The 18155-nt window shown below is 50.0% G+C and overlaps 2 protein-coding genes across 3 annotated transcripts in view; one reads left to right on the plus strand and one right to left on the minus strand.

Annotated features, from left to right (window-relative positions):
• Positions 1 to 8603: 8603 nt before the first annotated feature.
• On the plus strand, positions 8604 to 13860 carry FICD (FIC domain protein adenylyltransferase). Its single transcript, XM_043901533.1, has 3 exons — positions 8604 to 8710; positions 10085 to 10443; positions 11252 to 13860. Exons 2-3 carry the CDS (start codon positions 10143 to 10145, stop codon positions 12325 to 12327), a joined length of 1377 nt encoding a protein of 458 aa, XP_043757468.1. The 5' UTR covers positions 8604 to 8710; positions 10085 to 10142; the 3' UTR covers positions 12328 to 13860.
• Positions 13861 to 15091: 1231 nt separating this feature from the next.
• The window catches only part of SART3 (spliceosome associated factor 3, U4/U6 recycling protein), a 39482-nt gene continuing 36418 nt past the window's right edge, over positions 15092 to 18155 (minus strand). For both annotated transcript variants that reach the window (XM_043901531.1, XM_043901532.1), the window contains exons 17-19: positions 17559 to 17711; positions 16757 to 16947; positions 15092 to 16126 (exon numbers count right to left, since the gene is read on the minus strand). In XM_043901531.1, the coding sequence (XP_043757466.1) occupies positions 15949 to 16126; positions 16757 to 16947; positions 17559 to 17711 (522 nt within the window). In that variant the 3' untranslated portion in view covers positions 15092 to 15948. The remainder of the gene's footprint in view (positions 16127 to 16756; positions 16948 to 17558; positions 17712 to 18155) is intronic.

The following is an 18155-nucleotide window of genomic DNA, read 5'->3' on the forward strand; positions in this document are numbered from 1 at the left end:
ACATGGGCTTAGTTGCCCCAAGGCATGTGGGATCTTCCCCGACAGCAGTGATCAAACCCATGTATCCTGCATTAGCAGGTGGATTCTTAACCCCTGGACCACCAGGGAAGTCCCAGAGGGCAATTTAATTAACTTGTTAGTGATAGCTTACAGTGAATGATGTCAGATTCATGATCTCCTAAGACTTAACTTCAGGATGAGGGACCAGGCTTAATCATTCAAGAGGTTTTGTATAGCAGAGTTTTATTAAATTATAAGAAGGGACAGAGAAATCTTCTGACACAGACATCAGCAGGGGGATGGAGAGTGCCCCGTCCCTAGTCTTATCAAGGCCTTACATACTTTTACCAGACCCACTCCCACAACATACATCTTAGGATAGCAAGATTAGTCAGAAGGTTCTTGATAAGAAGGAGATACATGTCCTTGAGCAAATACATAGTTGTTATATAACCATTAGTCCAGAGCTTAAGGAAAAACATACCCTTAAGCAAGATACATTGTTCTGTTGTGTAATCATTAGCTCTGAGCTTAAAGCAAGTTAGTCTTAAAGAGTGTTGTCAAACCCACAGCAAGCATCACCCTCAATGGTGAAAAATTGAAAGCATTTCCCCTGAAATCAGGAACAAGACAAGGGTGCCCACTCTCACCACTACTATTCAACATAGTGTTGGAAGTTTTGGCCACAGCAATCAGAGCAGAAAAAGAAGTAAAAGGAATCCAGATAGGAAAAGAAAAAGTGAAACTCTCGCTGTTTGCAGATGACATGATCCTCTACATAGAAAACCCTAAAGACTCTTCCAGAAAATTACTAGAGCTAATCAATGAATATAGTAAAGTTGCAGGATATAAAATTAACACACAAAAATCCCTTGCATTCCTATATACTAACAATGAAAAAACAGAAAGAGAAATTAAGGAAACAATACCATTCACCATTGCAACAAAAAGAATAAGATACTTAGGAGTATATCTACCTAAAGAAACAAAAGACCTATACATAGAAAACTATAAAACACTGATGAAAGAAATCAAAGAGGACACAAAACAGATGGAGAAACATACCATGCTCATGGATTGGAAGAATCAATATTGTCAAAATGGCCATTCTACCCAAAGCAATCTATAGATTCAATGCAATCCCTATCAAGCTACCAACAGTATTTTTCACAGAACTAGAACAAATAATTTCACAATTTGTATGGAAATACAAAAAACCTCAAATAGCCAAAGTAATCTTGAGAAAGAAGAATGGAACTGGAGGAATCAACCTGCCTGACTTCAGACTATACTACAAAGCCACAGTCATCAAGACATATGGTACTGGCACAAAGACAGAAATATAGATCAGTGGAACAGAATAGAAAGCCAAGAGATAAATCCACGAACCTATGGACACCTTATCTTTGACAAAGGAGGCAAGGATATACAATGGAAAAAAGACAACCTCTTTAACAAGTGGTGCTGGGAAAGCTGGTCAACCACTTGTAAAAGAATGAAACTAGAACACTTTCTAACACCATACACAAAAATAAACTCAAAATGGATTAAAGATCTAAATGTAAGACCAGAAACTATAAAACTCCTAGAGGAGAACAAAGGCAAAACACTCTCCGACATAAACCACAGCAAGATCCTCTATGACCCACCTCCCAGAATATTGGAAATAAAAGCAAAACTAAACAAATGGGACCTAATGAAACTTAAAAGCTTTTGCACAACAAAGGAAACTATAAGTAAGGTAAAAAGACAGCCCTCAGATTGGGAGAAAATAATAGCAAATGAAGAAACAGACAAAGGATTAATCTCAAAAATATACAAGCAACTCTTGAAGCTCAATTCCAGAAAAATAAATGACCCAATCAAAAAATGGGCCAAAGAACTAAACAGACATTTCTCCAAAGAAGACATACAGATGGCTAACAAACACATGAAAAGATGCTCAACATCACTCATCATCAGAGAAATGCAAATCAAAACCACAATGAGGTACCATTACACGCCAGTCAGGATGGCTGCTATCCAAAAGTCTACAAGCAATAAATGCTGGAGAGGGTGTGGAGAAAAGGGAACCCTCTTACACTGTTGGTGGGAATGCAAACTAGTACAGCTGCTATGGAAAACAGTGTGGAGATTCTTAAAAAACTGGAAATAGAACTGCCATATGACCCAGCAATCCCACTTCTGGGCATACACACCAAGGAAACCAGATCTGAAAGAGACACGTGCACCCCAATGTTCATCGCAACACTGTTTATAGTAGCCAGGACATGGAAGCAACCTACATGCCCATCAGCAGATGAATGGATAAGGAAGCTGTGGTACATATACACCATGGAATATTACTCAGCCGTTAAAAAGAATTCATTTGAACCAGTCCTAATGAGATGGATGAAACTGGAGCCCATTATACAGAGTGAAGTAAGCCAGAAAGATAAAGAACATTACAGCATACTAACACATATATATGGAATTTAGAAAGATGGTAACAACAACCCTATATGCAAAACAGAAAAAGAGACACAGAAGTACAGAACAGACTTTTGGACTCTGTGGGAGAAGGCGAGGGTGGGATGTTTCAAAAGAACAGCATGTATATTATCTATGGTGAAACAGATCACCAGCCCAGGTGGGATGCATGAGACAAGTGCTCGGGCCTGGTGCACTGGGAAGACCCAGAGGAATCGGGTGGAGAGGGAGGTGGGAGGGGGCATCGGGATGGGGAATACATGTAAATCTATAGCTGATTCATATCAATGTATGACAAAACCCACTGAAAAAAAATAAATAAATAAAGGGGAAAAAAAAAAGTGTTGTCATAACAACTCAGAGTTTAAGAACAAACGCCTTATCTGACTAAGACAAAAGTGAAGTGAAAGTGAAAGTCGCTCAGTCTGTCTGACTCTTTGCGACCCTCTTTCCGCTAGACCAGAATACTGGAGTGGGTAGCCTTTCCTTTCTCCAGGGGATCTACCAAACCCAGGGATCAAACCCAGGTCTCCCACATTGCAGGCAGATTCTTTACCAGCTGAGCCACCAAAGAAGCCCAAACAATATAGGAAAAAAAATGTCTTTTTCTCCTCTTTGAGGACCCCAGACCCCTTTCTCCTCCTCAAGGCCCTGGACTCCTTATCAACCTACCTAAGAATTAACTCTCTCATTAGGTTACCAGGATGATCCTTCTCTTGTTATGCCTTCTCTTGGCTTCTACCCTCCCAGGGCTGACTACCTACTTGTGCCAAGTTTGAAAACTGCTAATCTCTCTAGCTATTGGACATGTCATCCAAAATCTTTTTTCTGTATTGGATCATGCTGATTCCTTGATTGTGCCTCTCATTAATTTTCCAACTCTCCCTAACTTCACTTTGTCTTCACAAGCAAGGCTGTGCTAAGCCGCTTCAGTCGGACTCTTCGCAACCCCATGGACTATAGCCCTCAAGCTCCTTTGTCCATGGGATGCTCCGGGCAAGAATACTGGAGTGAATTGCCATTTCCTTCTCCCTTCACAAGCAATATGTTGGGCTAATAACAGAATTTCCTGTCCCCTGTTTTTTTCTTGACTAAACAAATTTGGTCCTCTCCTCATGGTCTTAGATTCAAAAGTTGTTCTTTTTTTTTTTTAATGTGGGACTTTTTTTTAAAGTCTGTATTGAATTTATTAAAGTATTGTTTCTGTTTTGTTTTGGTGTTTTAGCTTCAAGGCACATGAGATTTTAGCTCCCTGACCAGGGATCGTACCCACACCTCGGGCATTAGAAGGTGAAGTCTTAACAACTGGACCACCAGGGAAGTCCCTCTGCTTGGATATTTTTTTTTTAAGACCCTGGTGTCTCCCCCTGGCAAGATTCTACTTGGTCAAGATATTATAGAAACTGTACTGAGTTTTCCCAGGCTATGTTTCTTCCATAAGAACTTCAGTTCAGTTCAGTTGCTCAGTCATGTTTGACTCTTTGCAACCCCATGGACTGCAACATACCAGGCATCCCCTGTCCATCACCAACTCCTGGAGCCTACTCAAACTCATGTCCATTGAGTCAGTGATGCCATCCAACCATCTCATCCTCTGTCATCCCCTTCTCCTCCTGCCCTCAATCTTTCCCAGCACCAGGGTCTTTTCCAACACTCAGTTCTTCGCATCAGGTGGCCAAAGTATTGGAGCTTCAAATATCTGGCATTCTCTGTTCCCCCTCAGGCTACATCTTTGTGGTTTCAGTTACCAATCTTGGGCCTATAAATGCCTTGACAGCTGGTATGTAGGTGGTGATTGTTTATTGGGATCAAAATGTTAACTTGAATCTGGGAACAAGAGAATATTTTCAAATGAATGGTGCTAAATGGTTTGATTCATCGAGCTACACCCCTTCTCAGCAAGAAGGAGCCAGAACAGTTGTTGCCTTTATTTCTTAAGATTAAGGAATGATCCAAAAATAGGGGCAACCGTGGGTTGAATCTATTTCATCTGCCTCCACTAAGGTCATTTTAAGAGTTGTGTGTCCCCCAAGCGTAACTAAAAGTGGAGCATGGACTGTTCTCTGCTCAAAAGCTGATAAAGAAGCAACACTAATGGAACAAAAGTTTGCTTTATTTTTGTTGCCCACAACCAGGGTGATGGAGGAAAGATTTCAGTCCATAGGCTGACTTCTCACCCCCACCCACCACAAACAGTGGAAAAGAGCTTCTATAGGTGGAGGAAGGGGGCTGCATGTAGAAACAGCACCAGCAGCTCTGACAGTCATCTTGAAACTGGTTGTATGGCAGTCTGACCAGTATCGTTTTGATTGTTTTAAGTACAAGTAATCTTCAGTTCCAGGGTCTGTTTCTTCTTATTTTCTTGAGGCCAGTTCTTGGAATTGTGGCAGCTTATGGCATGGCTATTCTGACTATCATGTAGTTAACTTCTTCCACTGGTGGGGGTTTCAGTATCTATCAGACAGCTCACAAGATATGACTTAGAATATTATCTATAGCCCACGAAGAGGAACGAGAAATGTCCTTGATTGTGCATAGTGACGAAGCTATTATTGTTTAATCTCCTTGGACTCTCTTCCTCTGTGCCTGCATTTTCTCACTTCTCCGATTAAACTCATTCTTGGTGAAAGTTTTTCCACAGACAAAAGGCAGGTGGGGGACATGTGGAGAAGGACTATAGGACCCTGCTTCGTTTCAGAAGCTGCCCATAGCTAAACAATAAGATGTTTACCCGAGTTGGAGTCAGTTGTGTCTAGATTGAACTGAGCTGGCTGAGACGGGTTAGGATCACTCACCCTTCACCGGGGCGTGGTGAGGGTCCCTCTGTGACCTTTTGAATGTGTGGAGGCCTGTAGCTTAGTTACGCCTGCACAGAACCATAGTTTTCACACCTTCTTCCAGTTACCTGCCCCATGGTCCTCAAGCCTCCATCCACCCAGCAGCTTTATTCATCTCATAAAACCCTGAAAGTGAAAATGAAATCATTTACCACAGATTGGGACTTAAACCCACATGCTGGGACTCGAAACCAGCCTAAACCCAGTTTGGGACTCAAACCCATGTGGCTCTTGAACTCAGCCAAAATCCTGCTTGGGACTTGAACCCACGTGACTGGGACTCAGTTCAGTTCAGTTGCTGTCGTGTCTGACTCTTTGCGACCCCATGAACTGCAGCATGCCAGGCCTCCCTGTCCATCACCAACTCCCAGAGTTTACTCAAACTTATGTCCATTGAGTCAGTGATGCCATCCAACCATCTCATCCTCTGTCATCCCCTTCTCTTCCTGCCCTCAATCTTTCCCAGCATCAGGGTCTTTTCAGATGAGTCAGCTCTTCGCACCAGGTGGCCAAGGTATTGGAGTTTCAGCTTCAGCATCAGTCCTTCCAATGAATATTCAGGACTGATTTCCTTTAGGATGGACTGGTTGGATGTCCTTGAAGTCCAAGGGACTCTCAAGAGTCTTCTCCAACACCACAGTTCAAAAGCAACAACTCTTGGGTATTCAGCTTTCTTTATAGTCCAACTCTCACATCCATACATGACTACTGGAAAAACCATAGCTTTGACTAGACAGACCTTTTTTGACAAAGTAATGTCTCTGTTTTTTAATATGCTGTCTAGGTCATAACCTTTCTTCCAAGGAGCAAGCATCTTTTAATTTCATGGCTGCAGTCACCATCTGCAGTGATTTTGGAGCCCAAGGAAACAATATTTGGGACTCAAATCCAGCCAAAAGCCTGCTTGGAACTTGAACCCACATGGCTGGGACTTAAACCCAGCCAAAACCCATGGTACCTGGCTTCAGGACCTAATGAAGCTCAGGTTCTTGATTTCTCATCACAGAAAGAATTCAGTGAGAGACAAAATGATAGGTAAGTAGTGGATATATTGAGAAGGCAATGGCAACCCACTCCAGTACTCTTGCCTGGACAATCCCATGGACGGAGGAGCCTGGTGGGCTATAGTCCATGGGGTCGGGAAGAGTCGGACACGCCTGAGCGACTTCATTTTCACTTTTCACTTTCATGCATTGGAGAAGGAAATGACAACCCACTCCAGTGTTCTTGCCTGGAGAATCCCAGGTACGGGGGAGCCTGGTGGGCTGCCGTCTATGGGGTCGCACAGAGTCAGACACAACTGAAGCAAATTAGCAGCAGCAGCAGAGGTAAGCACACTCCACAGATAGAGCATGGGCCATCGCAAAGGGCAAGTATGATGCAAAATGTCGCATGGTTAGTTTTTATAGGCTGGGTAATTTCATATGCTAATGATGGGAGGATTATTCCAACTATTTGGGGACAGGACGGAGATTTCCAGGATTTGGGCCACGACCCACTTCTTGGTCTTTTGACAGGGCCTTGGAACTGTCATGGCGCCTCTGGGTCTTGTCATTTCACTTGCTGATTGAGGATCAAGGTCTAGTCTTGTCTGCCATCTTGGTCCCACTTGATTCTAATTGGTTTATCTTGTGTCCTTGGGCTACATCATTCTTTCAAAAGTTGTGCCTTACCCCTTTCCCTCCTGTTAAAAAAGTCACTCAGTGTTTGCAACCCCATCAACTATACAGTCCATGGAATTCTCTAGGTCAGAATACTGGAGTAGGTAGCCTTTCCCTTTTCCAGGGGATCTTCCCAACCCAGGTCTCCCGCATTGCGGGCAGTTTCTTTAGCAGCTGAGCCACAAGGGAAATGCAAGAGAAACTCAAGTAAATACCCTGAGCCCCTGGCTTTCAGAGAGAAGGATCTTAGATTTGTTCTCCTGTCTCCTCACTTGGCTACCTCTTGAATAAATCCTCTTTGTCATAAACCTCAGCTCCTTAGCATTTTAGCATGCTGTGCATGGCATAAGAGGAACTTGATTTGGTGTCAGGGCTTCTGCAAACCCCAGACTTCAGGGCAAAAGTGAGGCAGGCTGTTAGCCCCCACTTTACAAATGGGGGGACTGAGACTTGCCCAAGGACACAGAGTGGAGGTGACAAAATCTGAATTGAAGCCCAGGTCTCTCTGACTTCAGAATCTGTAGTGGTAACATTTTTTTTTTAACCTCATATACTTAGAGCTTAGCATTTCTGGATGCGTCCTGCATGTTTAATGTCAATATTTGCAAATTAAGATGGAGGTTTCGGCTCTCTGCTTCAAGGAAAACTTCTGTCAACTGAAGAAAAAAAAAAAAAAACCAGAAACCATACAAGCTCAAAGTTGTCTTATTCGGGCACATTACTGAGGACTATATGGCCCAATACAGAGTCTCTCAGCTCTGAAGATCTGTTCCAAAGAGCTAAGGGAGGAGCTAGGATGAGTTTTGGCTGGGGCCATGTGGAGGGTGGGGTGGGGGAGAGATGCAGTTGAACATCCAAACATGACCGTTAATCACAAAAACAGACATCTCAAGTTAATGATTCTACTGCTCTCCTAGATATGAGAAGATGGAAGAATCTAGGCTCATTGAAATTATTCCTTTGATTGCATCTGAACTGTCTAGGCCCCCTATTCTATTTTTCTCCATCCTGAATTCCCCTCAGGACACACCCTCTGGGCAGCTGGTTGATGGCTTGTGGGATGGCCACAGTCTGTTGTTTACCGGAATGGCAGCAACATTCTTTGTCCACACCGGGAGGCAGGAGAACCAGGCTGGCTCTTCGCAAGAGTATGTAAATTTAAAACTTAGGAAAAGAAGGTGAGAGAGAGAAGCCGGCAGACCTGGTAGCAGAGACCAGGCTGTGAATACGGGCTCGGAAGTCAGACACAGGTTTAAACCATCAGCCTCCTCATTTTACACCTAAGGAAACTGAGGTACCCTCCTTCCCAGGGCCCCTTCTCACCCTCCCCTGGGCATAAGGGAAAGGTAATCGGAACCTCGTTTCCCTGTCGCTACCCAGAAGGCCCCAAAGCCGCCTAGGTGGGGGATTTCCCCCGTGCCCAGGGCTCCCGCTGGTCGCCCTGGCCCCGCCCTCCCTATTGCTTATTGGCCCTTTCGAGCACGAGACCGATACAGGAGCCAGCCAATGGGAGTGGCCCACGGCGCGTCTTTCCCGGGAAAGCGGAGGCCGACTCGGGAACCCGGAAGTGCGAGACGCCGACGAGTTGAGGAAGCCAATCCGCTGCGAAGAGGCTGGCGGACCGACCAATGGCGAGTCGCCGAGGGCGGGGCCATGGGCCGGCGGCGGAGGTCCGGGGAGCCGGCCGCCAGCCAAGACTGTGAGCGCTGAGAAGGTGGCAACAGGGCCCGGCAGCGGCGCGAGGTGAGGAGGGGGTGGGCGGGGAAGGGTGCAGCGGGGCAGTGAAACCTGGGTGGGGTTCGGAAAGGGGAGGGTCCCCAGGATGACCTTAGTTCAGTGTCCTCTCGGGTCCTCAGTTTCCCTTTTCCTAGCTAGTGAGCATTGAGATTCGTGCCTCCCAGGAACACACTTCCTCCCCGGCAAGCTGCAGCCGGGCCGGAGAGCCCCGACCACCTAGACGGAGCAGTGACCCGCACCTTCTTCTGTACCTCCCCATTAGAGTTCGTACCAAGCCTTTTAGATGTTCCGTATCGACCAGCCAGGCTCCCCCTGAAACGTCATCAGTTCTGGGTCTTGGGTCTAGTCCCAGGAGTTGGTGCTTGGGCCCTGGTTGTGAGTTAAGGTGGTGGGGAAAACCTAGGTACTCTAGACACAGATGCACTGGGGATTCGTTCCTGATGCCTGTTTACTTCTTGTGGGTCGTCTGGGTGTTGACTTATTCAGTGTGTTAGTTTTCCTCAGCTGAAAAGTTAACGCCTGGGGCAGCTTACCTCCGTGGGATGATGAGGGGGGAGATAAGGCACAGCTGGTACTCAGCTCAGTACCCAGCACACCATAGTTGCCTAATAAATGCTTATTGTTAGCATGGTGGTGCTTGCAGACTGGACTCCTCCACTCCCACTGCCAGCCCCAAGTACCTGCTCACTGTCATAGAGGGCAATCACGCCTCAGACCCACAACCTGAGTTCCTCTTAAGATTCTCAGACTGCCCAAACTGTAGGCCAGATGCCTGCTGGACAGGCCAGAAAAGGAAGGCCAGAGCAGGAAACAGTATTGTGGGTAATATCACGGCCAGGGCAGGGGGAGGTGGTTGCCCAGGTGGCAATAAATCAGGCCCCCAAACAGATGTACTTCTCAAACGAGCCTCAGAACTGCCTTAGCTGTTGGACATGTGTCTTGTGTATCCAGAACACCCAGTTTCGGGTCTGAGGCCACAGAGATTTGTGCATAAGTGGGGAGACTAGAGCCATGGGTTCCGCACTCAGGTCCCAAGGCCGTCACTTGCTGTCCGAGTGCCTCTGGGCAAGGGCCTTCACTTCCCTGAACCTGTGTCAGCCGCAGAGCCAGGCTTCTGCTTGAAGGCCGCAGGAGAGATCGTACGAGGCTGCCACCAGGGTTCAGCACGGGGCCTGGCACACAGCAAGTGTTTAGTAAGTGTCGAGCTGCAGCAGTGTTCCTTTGCAGTCGCACCACCCTGGACATGGCACCCATCTTTGCCTTGCCCCCTCCCCCGGTCATCAGTTAAGAGGCGTGGGGGTGAGGGGGGAGGTCTCTGAGACTCTGCTGAAGCCAGGCCTGTGTCCTGAAGGTGTCATTCCCCTGCTTCACCTCCTGCAGGTCCTGTTGTCTCCCAGGCCCCTGTGGATGTGTGCAAGGGGCCTGCCTCTGGGCCCAGATGACACTCACGCCGATGGCTTCGGTGATGGCGGTGACTGAACCAAAGTGGGTCTCAGTCTGGGGCCGCTTCCTGTGGGCGATGCTGCTGAGCATGGTGCTGGGCTCCCTGCTGGCCCTGCTGCTGCCGCTGGGGACGGTGGAAGAACACTGTCTGACTGTGCTCAAGGGCTTCTACCTGCTTAGGAGCAAGCTGGAGCGGGCGCAGCCCGCCATCACCAAGTGCACCAGGCCGTCCACGGAGCTCAGTCTTACCTCCAGGGGTGCGGCGCTGCTGGGGGTCAAGACCAAGGCCTCTCCAGGTAAGACTGGCCGTCTCTGCTCAACGATCGTTGATCCCACAGGTGTTCAGAGGGCCTGCTATGTCCTGTATGCAGGGCACGTGGTTGCCCTGAGCTCCCAGCTACACAAGGTAATAGGTGGCCAAGATAGGGGTGGTGCTATGGAGCGGAGGGGGCCAAGGGAGCATGCCAGGAAGGCTCCCTGAAGGAGGGGACGCCTGCGGAGAGACCTGAGGGAGAGGGTGTGAGGGGAGAGTGATCCAGGTGGGAAGGGTAGGAGGGCGCCGCACCCTTAACTAAAAGCCTCCCAGGAGGTGTGGCTGGCACTGAAGTTGGGGGGCGGCAGAAAAGGGCCAGGTGTGATGCAGGGCCTGGTTGAAAACCATTCGGTCAGAAGGTCCCGGGATGAGGAGGCCCCCAGGGCCTAGCAGCAGTGGGGCGCCCTTCACACTCAGGGTCTAAAGGGGCAGGGGGGATGCAGGGAGAAGGGACCCGCACCTCCAGAAGTCACTAGAGTGGCTGCAGGCTGGAGCAGCTGTAGGGGAGGGCTGCCTGATGGGAGCTGTGGCCATCCAGGAACACCACCGCTCAGGAGGGGCCAGGGCACCCAGCTGATGCCCGCACAGTGGAGTGGCTCGGGGCCTGAGTGGACAATGACCAGCCCAGGGCCCCACGGGGCTGCAGGGGAACAAACCTGTCTGCACAGACAGGCACACGGAAGGGCATGTACAGCCTGGCTGGAGGGGCCCTGAGGCTGTGGGGGAGACAGCCCAGGTGACGGGCCCCCTGAACATCCTCTGCCTGCTCTGTGCCTCTGGCTCTTTTCTAGCCGGCAAGTTGGAGGCCAAAGCAGCTCTGAACCAGGCCCTGGAAATGAAACGGCAGGGCAAGCGGCAGAAGGCCCACAAGCTCTTCCTGCACGCCCTCAAGATGGACCCGGGCTTCGTGGACGCGCTCAACGAGTTCGGCATCTTCTCGGAGGAGGACAAGGACATCATCCAGGCGGACTACCTGTACACCCGCGCGCTGACCATCGCACCCCACCATGAGAAGGCGCTGGTCAACCGCGACCGCACGCTGCCGCTGGTGGAGGAGATCGACCAGCGCTTCTTCAGCATCATTGACAGCAAAGTGAAGAAGGTCATGTCCATCCCCAAGGGCAACTCCGCGCTGCGCCGGGTGATGGAGGAGACGTACTACCACCACATCTACCACACGGTGGCCATCGAGGGCAACACCCTCACCCTCTCGGAGATCAGGCACATCCTGGAGACGCGCTACGCAGTGCCGGGGAAGAGCCTGGAGGAGCAGAACGAGGTCATCGGCATGCACGCAGCCATGACGTACGTCAACACGACGCTGCTGTCCCGCGTGGGCTCCGTCAGCATCGGCGATGTGCTGGAGATCCACCGGCGGGTGCTGGGCTACGTGGACCCCGTGGAGGCCGGCCGCTTCCGCACCACACAGGTCCTGGTGGGCCACCACATCCCGCCCCCACCACAGGAGGTAGAGAAGCAGATGCAGGAGTTTGTCCAGTGGTTCAACTCGGAGGACGCCATGAACCTGCACCCCGTGGAGTTTGCGGCCCTGGCCCACTACAAGCTCGTCTACATCCACCCCTTCATCGACGGCAACGGCAGGACCTCGCGCCTGCTCATGAACCTCATCCTCATGCAGGCAGGCTACCCGCCCATCACCATCCGCAAGGAGCAGCGGTCCGAGTACTACCACGTGCTGGAGGTCGCCAACGAGGGCGACGTGAGGCCCTTCATCCGCTTCATCGCCAAGTGCACGGAGACCACCCTGGACACTCTGCTCTTCGCCACCACGGAGTACCCGGTAGCACTGCCAGAGGCCAGACCCAACCACTCTGGGTTCAAGGAGACGCTGCCGGTGAAGCCCTAACGCTATGAATCCCTCCTTGGTGGCAAGGGATGTTCCAGCAGAGGGAAAAAAACTCCACATTTCTAGAAACCTAGTCGTCTCCCAGAGCAGAAGGAGATGGGGAAGGAACTGAAAACATTCTTTACCTCCAAATGTCTCTTTAAAGAAGAAAACTAAATTATTAAGCCTTGTCCCCAAGATAACTTATAACTGAGCCAAGTTATTTATTTTCCTTTGAGCTGGCACACGTGTGGTGTCTGCTGGTGGCCCTGGCCCCTGGGGTGGTCCCAGTGGCTTCAGGGGCATCCATGCTCGTATAACTAGAACACAAGTTCTGGAGCAAAATTTGCACTAGGTGAGGAGTGTGGGCTGAGCCCTGGAGGAGTAACTCCTTCCAGCACTTTCTGGAACCAGCTGAGAGGGTCTGTGCCTCCCTGGGACGTCAGCACGGCTGAGGAGGAACTGGCTGCAGGTCTGAGAAAGGATTGAAAGCTTGCTTTCTTACAGGTGTTGGCGCCCCTACGAAGCGATTAGTGTTGTGACTAATCTTACTACTAGAGCAGATTTCTGAGACAGGAAGTGAGCATTCACCATGTATCTAGTTAGACACCTTGCTTAGTCCAAGGAACATGCTTTGAGCCAGTTTCCAAACCTCTGGTACCAGATATGGCTGTTTTTCCGCATCGAGACTTTTTCTAATTAAGAACAGGGGTGTGGCTAGCCTGGTTTCTATTGATGTTTCTCCTATTTGCAGCAATTCAGACCAGATGTTTTAGTCTAAAGTTTCTCTGGGTTTGTCACCCGACAGTTAAATCCTGCTCCAAGTCAAGTGTTAGGACACATCAGAGAAGACAGATGCCAAGTCAGTATCAGACAAGCGTTTGTGATGAGTTAGGATGCCGCTCTGTAGGAACCAAGAAACACCCTCTACCACAGCCAGGATGCATCCCTCTCATCCACTTACCTGCCCCATGGCCCCTGTCCCCTTGGGGGCAGCAGCATAGATGTGAAACGTTACATGTAACACACCCAAACTGTCGTTACAGAGGCAGAGTCTTCTCAATCATTACCTGGCACAGGTGCCAACACCACTGCCGCTGTTCAGAGGCTGGACACCATCGAGCCCCTTTACAGGGACCGAGCCGGTGACGTCCAGCACTGGACTGTCGGTGTCTGAACGAGGGTGAATGCCCACCGAGTGCTGTGTGGGGAGACAGTTCAGATCCTGACGCTAAGGAGGACCCTCTTCTGATGTAGTGTTTCTACAGTTACTTAACTGTGTAACAAGCAGAGTAGTTTTCTAAAAGAGAAGTGAAACGATGTATGCAATGGCCCCAAGTGAGTTATTCAAGCCTTGATACAAAGTATTTTTGTATTTGTATGCCATAAGATATTTCTTAAACCTTGCCTCCTCTACCGTTTTGCTTTTTGTAAGCACACCAAGGAAGCCTGACTGAAGGGCTGGCTTTGTACTGGAGGGAGAAATTTGCACTTTAGCTATATGTGAAGGGTATTATTTTAACAAACTACTAATAAAGTATTTTGTTACATAAATGCCTGAGACTTTGCTACTTTCCTCAAGAGATGTTCCCATCTGTCCTAGGGATGAAGTAGGGACTCTTTCAGAACTTTAGCCCTGTATTGTTGTGAGAAAAAAAGCAGACAGACCCAAGACGGTAATGTCACAAGAAAGTGAGACAGAACTGGTTGGTTATGCTAATGGGGATGAACCACTGACCCTGCACTAAGACTGAAATAACTGGAATGGTTTTTCATGTATCTATTCACCATCAGTTCCCCCTCCACCCCCAACCCCTCTCCCCCCAAGCCAGGGACAACACAAACCCACTCCTATGTTCCTGAAAATCTATTTCTGGAACAGTCAACACCTAAATGGGGTCCTGCTCAAGTCTGAAAGGCCCACCTCTGTAAGGAGCTCTGTGCACACCTGAGGATGCAGTGAGGGCAGAGGACTGGAACAGCAAGAGAACGCCACCGTTAACTAGCACCCCGCAACCTGGATTGAGAAGCAGAGGTTCATGGCCCCTTGGTTCCCACCTGACCCGCAGCCTCTCAGCCACAGAACAGGCCTCTGCAGGGGAACGGATGGCCAGCCACCCCCGGAGAACACAGGCTCCTCCGACAGCTTCAAAGCTGCTGCCTGAATTCAAAAACACCTAACAAGCATTCTGTGCAAAAGATGAGGTACAGAGAACCTACAGATTAAAAGGGTTATTAAGAAACAATAGGAAATTGGCAGTTTGTCTGGATGGCTGACATTAACGTTACTCATGTTTCCAGAAGTAACGATAAAACCATGGTCTTTAAGTCTGTAGAGATAGGTGCTCCAATAGTGGGGGCGCTATGATGTCTGGGGTCTCCCTGCGGGACCCAGGGGGTACAGGAGAGAGGTGGAGACGAAGACCAGCTGAGCAAGGCTGAAGCTCGATGGCAGGCGTGTGGGGTTTAGAGTACTATTCTGTCTACTTACCTGTTTCAAATGGTCCATTAAAAATGTTACACTAGAAAGTACAGTAAAGCCTGACTGATGCCTAAAACCTTTAAAAACAGATAAATGAGCCAATTTTTCACCACAAAGGAAAGAATTCCAGTATTTTCCCCCAGAGTGCCTTTATAAAATCAGTTTTCCCTACTGAACTGGCAACGTCACTTTCAAAGGAATAAATGCTGGATAAAAGAAGAGGGGTAGAAAAGCTGTAAGCGCCGAACTGCTGTAAACTGGAGGTGTTACAGCTGAAATGGTTTAAAGCAAAACAACCGGATCTGACTTACAAAAGGTCTATTTACACATCTATCAGGTAAAGCAAGGTACACCCATTTCAAAATACATATTTGAACACACATCTGAGTACCTTTCTGCAAGAAGTTTTTAAGAGAACTTCAGTTTAATAAACAAAGCTAAATGGACAGAATTTAAGTTTGCACTTGACATGGTGTTTAAACAAAACCAAAGGGCTGAAACTCAGTATTTAGACAAAGAACACAGTTCACTAGTCACTAGGCAAAGAAAATGGTCCATAGCAGATGGCGCACAAAGTTCCTACACAAAACAAATGTCACAAATATTTTGCTTTGAGGAAACAAAACAATGGGTTGACAAGTCATTTACAAATACATAATATAAAAACGCACAGCCCCGTGAACAAAACTCCATCAGATTTTTAAGTGACATCCCCTCCCCACCCCTTTACTAAAATAGGCCATTCTGGTGAATTACTAGCATCTGCCATTTTGTCTTTTAAAAATTAAAAGAGTGACGGGCACATGTGCTGTGCAGGGTGTAGGAAGTGTCCTATAAAAAGGGACCAGAGTTGGCCAAAAACACTGGACAGGTGGGCCTCAGAACAGTGTGTGCGAGTTTCACTTGTTTCTCAACTCTTTCAAGACACACGAGTATCTCAGGAAACTACACCCTGCACCCAGCCTGTGGAGTGATGGTTTTCATCCTCTTGCCCTCAATATGAGGGAGCACTCACAACTTTCCTTAGACACCCTTTCCCAGTCCTGCCTAAACCACAGGAAGCGTGTGGCCGCGCCCCTGCACGGTCAGGGCCCCGCTGGGCACCGGGCATCTTCCCGGCCAGCGTGAAGTAAGGCATTTCCCTTCTCGCACTGTCCCACTCACTTTCTCAGAAGCAACTTGGCGAAGTCGGCATTGGACATCTTGGGAGCCTCGCTGGTGGCCGGGGTGGTGCCTGCTGGCAGGGTGGCGGGGCCGTTCTCAGCCTGGGCGGTGGTGGCGCTGGGGCGCTGCAGGGCGCGAGGCAGCAGAGAGAGCTGGGTCCTCCCCTTCCCCCGCCTGGAAGAGCAAACACTGCATGGACCTCCCAAAGCGACAACTGGTGAGGTGAGCCAGGCCGGTCCTGGACCACCCCAACACAAAAGGTGGAAAGCAACAAGCAAGAAGGCTGAGACAGCCCTGAGCTCCCTGCCTCGCTATCAGGTGAAAGTGACTTTAACAAACTCCGCCTTTTCCACAACTTTTTGGCCAGGGCCACACCTGTGCAACACCGTCACACGTAGTGTGGACAGAACGGCTGTGACCGTACAGACCTCACCAGACAAGCTTGCAACCTCGCCACCTCGTGCCCATGGGCTGAGAACACAGCTCTGCCAGGACTATAGCTGGCGAACACCTGGTTGTCAGGTTCGGGACCCACACACGGGGATCCACCTGTCAAAGGGGACTTCAGAGTGACCACCATCTTAAAAAAAACTTTTTAATACTTAAATAAACCACCAGTGTAAACCAGTGAACACAAGGGAGGGCCCACTTCTGGGCTGGCCCTTGGCGTGGACTTGCTGGGGAACCCCTGCCCCAGGATGGAGCAGGCAGGCCCGACCCTCCGCCTAACTCACTGCCCTGGAGGGAAACAGGGTCACCATGGGGCCCCCACGACCAGGCGGCACCAGCGCGCATGACACTTACGCCCCGTAGACCTGCCGCGGCAGCAGGGCACTCCCCGGGGCCTTCCTCGCCTCCGGCTTCTCCGGAACCTTCCTCTGTGGCGGGTTGCTGATGGCCACCTTGATGACGTTCTCTCTGATGGTCATGCCGTCCATCTTCAGGACGGCCTGCGACGCCTGGGATTCATTCTCGTACTCCACGTAGGCCAGGCCCTGAGGGTGGGTAAGGCCTGGCCAGGTCAGCGCTGCAAGCCAGGACGCAGCTCCCCACGCAGGCCCCCGGGCCGGTTCAGAGAGCCCCTCCCTCGCGTTTCCCTGCCCCGATGTCCCGTGCCTCTGGGCTGCCCATGTATTCGTCAGCTCTCAATTAACCTGGACAAACGTGAAGGGGCCTCTCAAACCAAACTCTTCTTAAACAACCACTCAAAACGTGGTCAAGGATTTCACAGGAGGCTGAGGAACCAGGGGGACACACGCTAAGGGGGACACCAGGGCAGGGGTTCAGGGAGATGCCGGAGGCCTCATGAAGAGGGGTCCAGGCAGGAGGGAGGAGGCTGCAAAGGCGGGCACCTCACCCCGAGGTCCCAAGGCCCCTCAGCCTGGGCCCGCACTGAGCCCCTGCTGATTCGTAGTAGTTTCTCCTGCAACACTTTTTTCTTTTCAGTACAGTGATCCACACACAAGTGAACCTGACTCCAAACGGAAAGAGCCTCGTGCACCTATCCTTGTTAACTTCTTGTCTGTTTCTTAGACAAACCAGAAACCACTCTAGAACCAAGAAATCTGAACAGAGGCTCGCCCGGGCTCCAGGCTCAGACACCGACCTTGGGTTTGCCGGCCCGGTTGGTGACCAGCCGGATGTCCTTCACGGTGCCGTGGGCCTTGCAGATCTCCTCGAGTTCCTCTTTGGTGCAGGAGAAGGGTAGGCCCGACACGAACAGCTTGTGTTTCTCCAGGGCAGTGCTGTACCTGAACACCTGCGGGGGAGGGAGAGGACTCACACCCTGGGCCCAGCCCAGCTCCCCACACCGCAGGGGCAGGCCTCATCCACAGGCCGGGCCAGAGCCGGCTCTGGGTGCGAAGAACTGCTCCCTCGCCCTGGGCAAGTCCCTCACTTCTCGAAGCCTTCACTCCCTCCTCTGGAAAACGGCCAGAATGAAGGCCGCCATTCTCCGAGTCTGGGTGAGGGTCGGAAGGTCACACACCAGACGCTGGGTGCAGCCCCGTCACTCCTGACCATCCCATGGCGAGGAGCTGTTACACGTGCCTACTGTTACCATCAGCTGTCAACACCAGCAGTTCAGTGACCCAGCCCGGCGCAGAGACCTCAGCGAACCAGCTCAGAATGCACCCAGTTCACTCAGGCATTTCACTCTTAACAAACATTCCACTCAGATTCTACATAGGAGACGCGGCAGGAA

This window comes from Cervus elaphus, chromosome 5, assembly GCF_910594005.1.
Source record: "Cervus elaphus chromosome 5, mCerEla1.1, whole genome shotgun sequence".
Taxonomy (NCBI): domain Eukaryota; kingdom Metazoa; phylum Chordata; class Mammalia; order Artiodactyla; family Cervidae; genus Cervus; species Cervus elaphus.